General features: G+C 37.5%; 1 protein-coding gene across 1 annotated transcript; it reads left to right on the forward strand.

Moving 5' to 3' along the window:
• The first annotated feature begins 473 nt into the window (after positions 1–473).
• LOC147465384 (putative lipid-binding protein AIR1) lies at positions 474–1,650 on the forward strand. Its single transcript, XM_086511611.1, has one exon. The coding sequence runs from the start codon at positions 537–539 to the stop codon at positions 945–947; it is 411 nt and encodes a 136-aa protein (XP_086367737.1). The 5' UTR covers positions 474–536; the 3' UTR covers positions 948–1,650.
• The last annotated feature ends 7,779 nt before the right edge of the window (positions 1,651–9,429 follow it).

Consider the following 9,429-nt stretch of genomic DNA (forward strand, 5'->3'; position numbering starts at 1 on the left):
ACCTTCTATGCTACCAACCACTCGATGAAATTTTTCTTTTTGAAATACTTTCCGTTTGCAAGAATTTACATGTAGCACATATACTAGAAAAAAACATTCAATAGTAGACAACCTCGCTTGGATATACTCTCAACTATAATTATCCCTATAATCTTGAATAATTGATGCGCTTAACTTTGTCTACGCCCATAAACATGATTTCAAATGTATATCCATTTCACGTAGTGCCGCCCTTGCCAAATTAGTCATGCTCTTGTTTCCTTCAGTGCTAGATACTAAATGTCAATTTGCATATGTCTTAGTGTATTCTATAGATGTTATATAGCAAGGCCCACCAAGCAAGGCTAATTCTAACTAGCAATTCCAATTTTTAACTTGAAGGCCACTGTGGCCTTGTCTACTGTAGACGACCTTGTTTAACAACCTTACCCTAGTTGAAAAATCATACAGAGGAAATGTGTATGGGTAGCAAAATCGGGCCTATGTCCAGACACAAATCAATGTGAACAACCCACAACTTCTGAAAGCTCAGCACGATGGGCCTTCTCGCGAGGAAGCTCAGAGCTGCCATGGCGAAGAGTTGCATTCTGCTACTAATGCTTTTCTTGACGAAAAGATTTGTGGTTGCAGAAGAGAGGGAGCCCATGCCTTTTTTTAGCAGGTCTTATCCGTTTCTGAAAGCAACTGCTGAGTGCCCTGCCTCCGTCGCCCTCAAGCTGAACGCGTGTGTATCCGTCTTGGGTGGCGTGTTGGGCGATCCGCTTCTCACTCCTTGTTGTGCCCTCCTCCTCAAACAGGCAGATCTGCATGCCCAATACATGTGCTTGTGTGAGGCCATCAATGCAGGAGCCCTTGGAGTGGTGCCTTCCTTCGTTAAACCCCGGGTCATCGTTAACATCTTGATCACCTGCGGTTTAGAAGTGCCTTCGAAGGTTGTCTGTCCTTGAGCGAGAAGCAGGCTTCTGCAAGCAGAGCCTCCAACACATTGCAGTTCAGTTAAGCTAGCTTAATCAACTTCACCCTCTGTGCACAGTTGGACGAGGTGAAAGAGAATTGTATGTATATATGGCATGCCCTTCTACTTGGCTAAGATGTGGTGGCAGTGTTCTTGCTATATGGAGGTCAAATGCTGATTGTTCGTTGCATGTGGCCGCATATCACTTGGCTTCTGCAAGACCAGAAGCTTTGGATTTGTCTTTATGCAGGTCAGATCTCCAACAAAACCTTCAAGTAAGCAAATTGGGTTAGACAACGAAAGTAGTATACATGTGTTGATTATCATCCTACTATCACTACATAGAGGCGTTAGTTTAAAGCCATCAAATGCTTAGACATATGTGCTTTTCATGCCAACCCGTCGAGTCCTGCTAATCTCAAAATTTGGATCATGTCTATTGATTTGTTGTCAAGGTATTGAGAGCTCATGTAGTTGGATATTTTCCTCCCTATATCAATGATTATATTGTCCCAAAAAACCTGTTAATTCTCAAAGCCACCATGTAGAGAGTATTGCCTTTAATGTTCGTCCATGAGTCTCTTATTACCTGATGAATACAATAATTTCTACATCACATGTATCTGCGATTAGCTGCCCCATTTGGTGGAGACTTATAACAAACACTCGGTATATACCATCACAGCAATTCGCCACACGTTTGATTAGTGCGATGCATTGTTACATGATAGTCTACTTGTTTGAGAAATTTGAACTTATGATTTTGTCCCAAGTAGTTAGTTCGACAAAATCTAGTACTCGGTTGTGTATTTGATTTATGAAAGGCCTTTTTCTGCAGATGAGGCAAAAAAATTCTTTCGTACACTACACAGAAACTGTCGGATATGATGTTCATTTGTGACCTGAATTATGAATGCTTTAATTCAAAGTCAGCAAATCTGATTTTGAACAAGTGTGGCTCAATGTTTTTGAGAATTTTCTTTATGGGGCAAGGCAGCTTCTAAGTTTTGCTAGGACACGATTCCTAATTTAGTTGAACAATTGTAGTTGCTGACACCATACTTAAATAGGGAAATTTCCTATTTTAGTTAGGAAAATTGGCTCGACAAGGATTAGTTTACGTGCCGTGCTAAGTGTACAAGGCTTGGGACCTATGTATGTGGGTATGAACATGGATATACGGCCAATTCGAATGGAAGCTCAAAACTTACATAACCCTCCAACACCCGGCTTTTGAAAAAAAAAAAAGATGCCCTCAAAATTAGTCTCGCTTTTGATACCTTTTTGTCTTTATATTCCCAAGTTGCACTTTAGAACAACAAAGTGGAGTTGAAATTAGCAAATGTTCACGAGCCATGGGTTGATGGCAACGCTCTCCTTGGCATACTTGGTGTCTAAAACAACTCGTCCTAATAATGTCCATCATCAAGTAGTTTGGTTTTGTTGGCTGTGATCCATCATCGAGGACGCACTAGGCATCAAACAGTCCATGACAACTTGGGGCCATGTACAAAGAATGCATTATAAGACAAATAATTTATGAACAATGTGGGGTAGAACTTTTTCCAAAGTTCACATGTTTAAGCTTAATCAAAATAAAACTCAGACTGGAGAGGGATCTTTCATATACACCATTGTCAAATTGTATTTATAATAGTCATAACCATCTCCTTTGCAAAGATGATTGGTTACACAGAGGATAATTGATTGTTTAAATATTCAAAACCACTTCATGTTTGTCGTGCAACTCGTAAGCACATAAGATTCTCTCCATAGAAAAGCAAAATACCAAATGATCATACATGCGATATGTATGGGACAAAGTACATGGTCATTGCAATCTTATCATCTTCAACCAAGGATCCACCTAGAGCTTCATATTATTGAGGTAACAACAATTTGACATACTTGCACATTGAGATGTGTCTTGCACTTGACCACAATAGTTACCCTCCAAGTGGAAAGCTTTGATTTGATGTGCAAGGCCATGTGAACATTGAAGCCTCTCTCATTTTCTCTCCCAAGGATGAAGATGTTGCATTGGGCACATTGAGGCTCATGTGGTAGCCAACCTTACCTTTCTAAATAGAGTTGATTGTTTAATTACAGAGGTTAGCTTGGAACTCAATGGAAAAGATTGTGCATAATTAGTTGTCTCACTAATCTATTCAATAGTTAATTACATTTTAAAAAAATTACATGGTAGGTTGTCATGATTTCACAAAGTTAGCATACTACATTTCCATGTTCACCTATATTTTTACACTGCATTTCCATGACCTCTGGGACTCCCCTTACCTTGAAAGTCTCCTCGACCACCTGTGTTCTATATATGATTGTTATTTTGTTGTTGTGCATGGTGGTTGGGGATTCCCATTTGGTGAACTTGGTGTGCTCTCAGACCATTTGTTCATGGTCTGTGTGAAGGAGGTAAGGCTCATTGCTATTGACTAGGTCCGGTAAATTTTCAAATACAATGACACTTTTAATCATAAAAATCCAAGTGGAGTAATTGGATCCATGAAAATTTCTCTTCCCTTGTTAAAAATTGATAGATGGCTTAAGAGGATTGAAGCAATGAAAATAGAATAAGTTAGAGATACTTACCTCGATTTTTTTGATATTTTATGTGATGGATGTCAAAGGCGTGCTCAAGATATGATTTGTTGTCAATTTGATGTCTTTGACAAAAAAAGGCTTTTGACTTGCAAGGTGCCACCCAGTTTACGGTATCATGAGAAGAAGAAGAAGAAGAAGACGACGAAGAGAATTTTAACGTCGTAGGAAACTATACCAAGAGACCTTAAAGAGATATCTCTCTGCTCAAAAACTTGAGCAGGTTGTAAAAGACCTCTTGAGGGAAGGAGAGATATTAACACTAGTTCTGTAATCGTACACTCAAGTGTCCTAAGACACTAAATTGTCCTGTTTTTTCAACAACTTGTCATAATTATTTGATAAGCTAGAAAAAAGATTTATAGGTCACGCTCATATAAGCCCTAGGTCACTTTAAGAACATAGCCAAAAAAAATTAATTCTATCAAAATTAATAACAAAGTAGGATTATGTGATAAGTTTTAGATTAAAAAATCATAAAAATTTAATGCAATTTTAACAAACTTTCCATAACTTGAATAAAACTTCTCATCAAAATAATATTTTGCATAGATTTCAAGATGTATGGATATGAAAAAACCTTTTATTGCAAGAAATTGAGCTTCATAACTTAGATATGAGTTTATATTTTTGTTATAATAAAAAACCAAAATCTTGAAAACGTTGACAAAGAGGTCTTGCATGCCTCTTTTGTTAACATGATGCGGTTATGGGACAAAACTTAAGGTCTACAATGTATCTATAGGCCAACACCCATCAATTAAGCAATTTTCAAGGTTTCAAACTCATAAGAATCTTTGTGATTTAAGATCATTTAAGAAAATTCAAACTCATAAGAATCTTTGTGATGTAAGCTCATTTAAGAAAGTTTATAGTGTATAATTTCTTGCAAAAACAACATTGCTATGAAAAACTAATGAGGTTACGAAGCAAAACTTAAGGTCTACAATGTATCTATAGGCCAACACCCATCAATTAAGCATTTTTCAAGGTTTCAAACTCATAAGAATCTTTGTGATTTAAGCTCATTTAAGAAAATTTATAGTGCATAATTTCTTGCAAAAACAACATTGCTATAAAAAACTAATGAGAGTGTGTATATAAATTTCCCAATTGTGTCCATATGAGGTACTTGTATACAAATAAGTGAGATGAATAAAAAAATCAAAAAGCAAACTTTGTTTTAAGGCTATTCTTTTATAAATAGAAAATAAGAATTACAACATGCGTAATTTTTGGGATATTACATAAATCACCATATGTGGCTTGCATAACCATCGAATACTATCACTTAATAATGGCGTCATAGATCTAGTGTATATGCATCTTAAGACATTTCAATGTTAGATGAACTATATGTTTTATGTGGTCGCTAATTGAATTCATGGACATTGCATATTTGACCCGCACAACTTTCTATATTTAATTCTAGTCACAAAAAAAAGAAATACATGACAATTGCAAAAATATCAAACACGTATATAAGTTGTTATCACGTAGAATACATGCTTTTTGCTCATTTTTTTCTTAAACTGGAGTACGAGTTTTAATGAAACATTGACCATTGTTTTGTGTAGGTGCTTTGCATGAGTGTAGTTACTGTTGAGGTTGTGTACAAAAGTGAGGGATTATAATTTTTATGAGTACTGTGGGTAACATTTTATAACTTTATGAACGCATTTCTTGAGATGTTTTGTAGATTTCATGTAGCATTTTATTTAAATCTGTGAAAAAAGGACACTTTCCTTTCTAGTACCAAACTAGTAATAAAGTTGTAGTGTTATGGTTGGTGGGGCCGTGGGCAGCTACAACCGGTTGTAAGCTAGCAAAATAGAAGACCAAAGGAGTTATGAGAAGTGAGCACCTAGTCTCGGATGCTGGAGCCACCATTATCCAACAAAACATAAGAAGTGCAAACGTAATTACTGGTGGGTTATAGAGGCGTATGCCATGTTAATGGCTATCGATCGTGGTGTTTATGAAGTTGCAAACCGGATGCAAAGAGTGTTCTAAGAAGATTGTTTAGGCCCTTGGCTAGGCTACAACTGGGGATCATGGGGTGCAATGTTATGGTTGGAATTGAAATCTCTCTCTCTCTCTCTCTCTCTCTCTCTCTCTCTCTCCCCCCCCCCCCCCACACACACCTTGAGTGCATCAAGTGGCATTAGAGCCTTGGTTATCGGCTTGGGCATGGAGATAGATCACCAAATATTGGGAGTTTGATGGCTCAATTCAAAGAGATGTATGATCTTGTGGAACCTCAATAAAGAGTGTGCAAGTCCATGTGAGTTTAAAATTGTGTGCCGCAACATCACTATTTTGTAGCTTACTTATCTCCTTGTAGAAGGTAAATTTAAGAATTCTGTATGTATGTTTTGATGAGATCTACAACTTTGAGAATAGAGTTTCTTCAAATTCTGCATCATTTTGTATCTATTTTGCGCAAACTAATTGTGTGCAAATAATAATAATTGTCTATTTCTTACATTATGGCAAGTGTAGCATGCTTCTTCAGATTTTGCATCATTTTGTAGCCATTGTGTGCAAAAAAAAATCAATTGTCTTTTTATTGCATTGTGCAAGTGTAGCATGCTTTTAAAATCACTAAAGGTGCTTAAAGTTGTGTGTGCAAGTTCTAAGATATGGATATGGATGTGTAGCAATGTTTTAGTGGTTGCCATATATGATAGTTGTGTTTTTGTATTTTATCCATTTGTGATGAGTTATGTGCATTGCGATTTGTACTTTGGATGCAAGAATTTTTGCATATGGTTATGCTCTCAATGTACACTTGATTTCAATGTATATGTCAGTGTTGTGTTTTGATGAGATGCCATTTATAAGACGGGGTTGTCACATCAAAAAAATGGAATCTTCTAGAGTATAAGGAATTGATGGCATGCTATATAGCAATGGATAGATCCCAATGAGTACATTCTAAATCCAAAAGGTCCGACAAGTTTTAATTTCATTTGTAAAAAAATTATCGTGTGCCCGTTTTGGACAAGAGGGAGAAAGTCAAAGTCCTTATAGGGCCCATTTGAGAGTCCAAAATTTTCCTAATGCGATTTGGTTTCTTTCTAAGTATGTGTGAGCATTGAAACTTGATACCAGTTTATGGTATACAAGTGGTTATGCTTTGAGATCTGAGCATTAGATGCCAGTGATCACTCTTGATGCTTTATCTTGTTTATGGTAATCTGACTCAGTTTGTGGTCTCCTAGTACCAATTTACAATAGCTTTGATGCATGTTTAGCAATGTGCTTTTCCATCTCATGTGTGATTGAGGTAGATTTTAGTTGCAGTGGGAGTTTACTAGATTTTGAGTGGCTTGCTTAAGTCTTAAGTATTGATACTACTGGTGAAGTGTATGTTTCCAATGACTTCCATATTTTTTATGATACACATGGCATCAAGAGAGAGCATGCTTCTGCTCATACACTGGCCAAAATGGAGTTGTGGTGAGGGAATGGATAACATGATTCAAGAGAGAATTTGTGATCTTCAAATAAGGCACTTGATGGTGGCATTCTAGAAGAAGCTTGGAGTAGTCAAAATCCATCACATGATCATTTGCGAGTGTTTTGTTGTAAGAATTTTTCTCATGTTCCCAAGGAGCTTAGAAAGAACCTAGAGCTAAAGTGTACAAAGTGAATTATCATTGAGATGAAGAGAGTACAAAAAATGGGTGATTGCATGTGCGATCTAATTTCTCATAAAACTATCCATAGCAATGATGTGATATTCCTTGATAATAAAATGCATTAGAATCCTTCTAAAGAGCTTGAGGTGAGGAAGGTTTTCCATGCAACACAAGGTGAAGAAATGTGTGCACAATGATGCTCCTATTAGCTCTAGCCATGCAAAGAGTAGTGGCATTGCATTGAGTGATACTAAAATTCTAGTGGAATAGTTGGTTTTTCATCAGATTCTATTGCAATGAGAGGTTTGACATTGGATCCTAGGTTTCTTGAGAAGTTTGTGATGAGCCTAGATTACATTCTATTGATGGATTGTGGTGAGCCCTCCTTCGATGCTCCTTCAATGATGAGGCTATGTTATGGGATGACTAGCTTAATTGGGAGAGTGATAAGAACGAAGAGATGGATGCTTTGAAAAAGAATGATACTTGGGACTTAGAACCTTTTCCAAAAGAAAAAAAATTCTTTGATATATAAATGGGTCTACAAGTTGAAGATCACACCCAAAAATGGGAAGCCAACGTACAAGGCTAGACTAGTTGCCAAAGGTTTCAAGGAGAAGTAAGGCATAAACTTTGACAAGTTTTTTTTCACTTTTCAAGACTCACGGGGATCACTACAATTAAAAAATGTCTATCAAGTGGATTCAATAGTGGGGATTAGTTTATTCTATTATTTTTCACATTTTTATATATAGAAGGGTGTTGAAAAATGATCTTTTTTTTTTTAACAAATTGAGTAGAAAAAGGATCCCTTTCATTGGTGAAAAATTCATAGCTAAGGGGGTTTTATAAATACTTCTTGAGCACACACGATATATAAGCTTTACATATAGTGACCCCCCCCCCCCCCCCCCGAGTTTGAAGAACACTACCTTGCAAATAGTACTTGCTTTGGTTTTCAAAGAGGAGATGGAGCTAGTCAAAATGGATTTGAAGACATGTTCTTACATGGTGACCTTTATGAGAACATTTGCATGCACTAGCTAGACTTTTTTGTTGAGTATGTAAAAGAGTAGAGGAGCTTAAGAGAATCCTTTATGGTTTGAAGTAGGCACTAAATGAATGGTGAAGTTTGATGCTTTTATTATGTCTGAAGTGTATAGATGAATCTAAATTGATCATGGCCTCTTCATTGGTCATCACATTAGGTAGGCCATTGTAGCTAGATAGTTGATACTTATTTTCACTCTTGTCAAGTTTGTTTGGCCATTGTGAGTCTTGATAATTGATGTTTTGAATTCATAATCACATATGGAAATCTATCAATATTTTTCCCATCATGAATTTCTCTTTATTTTCCATTAATGTTATTGCATATCATTTATGTGTAGGCTCTCTACCTCTCTACTTGCTTGGACAAGGAGAGGGAGCTCTTGCACTTTGCATTTCACACAATGAGAGTGTGTGTGGGAGAGTATACCCCTCAAGCATGCCCCCTACTTGCTTTGGCTGACCCCCCCTTGTAGCTCATGCTTGAAGCTCATTGGACCCCTCCAGGCCTAGCCAATCACAAGCAAGAGTCATACCAAGCAAGCATGCTAGTCTTGGGACAAGTGTCCCCCTTTCCCCTTTGAGAGAGAGGACTTGATAAATTCTAAAACAATTAATTAAATTAACTAATTTATCATTGGACCACTTGGGAGTCCAACCAATAGGCTTTACGCACACCTTGAGGGTAACCTACCTAGGGGCTTGACATGTGTCCTACTTGGCTCTTGGGAAAGGGGTGCCCTTTGGGAGAGAGAGTGGTCAAGAAACCAGCCCCCCTTCTTGCATGGCTAGACTCCTCCTTGTAGGGATTTGCTTTGACTTTTGTGACACCTCAAGCCCCTCAACCTTGGGCCCCGTTCTCACCACAATCACAACCCTTAAGCCCCTCAAGATTGGGTTGGGTTCCCACCTCAAGTACAACCCTAGCACCTCAAGCATCTTAGTCATCAAGCAAGACAAGAACCTCAAGCTTGGGCCAGGTTCCCACTTCAAGCACAGCCCTACCTTACCTAAGGTCAAAGGGCTTTTAACACTAACTATTGGAGGTCTTCAATGAAGCTAACTATTAACTAAGTCAATGTCAGTTAACAGAAGCTGCTAAAGATCAAAGATGTACGGATGCACATAGAAGATCAACATGAAGAAGTAGTAAAGATTGGAGTT

Source organism: Adiantum capillus-veneris, chromosome 1, assembly GCF_014529385.1.
Source record: "Adiantum capillus-veneris isolate H3 chromosome 1, ASM1452938v2, whole genome shotgun sequence".
NCBI classification, from domain to species: Eukaryota; Viridiplantae; Streptophyta; class Polypodiopsida; order Polypodiales; family Pteridaceae; genus Adiantum; species Adiantum capillus-veneris.

What these genes read in the sequence shown, in the direction of transcription:
- LOC147465384 (XM_086511611.1), top strand. Translation starts at nt 537, where the DNA reads ATGGGCCTTCTCGCGAGGAAGCTCAGAGCTGCCATGGCGAAGAGTTGC.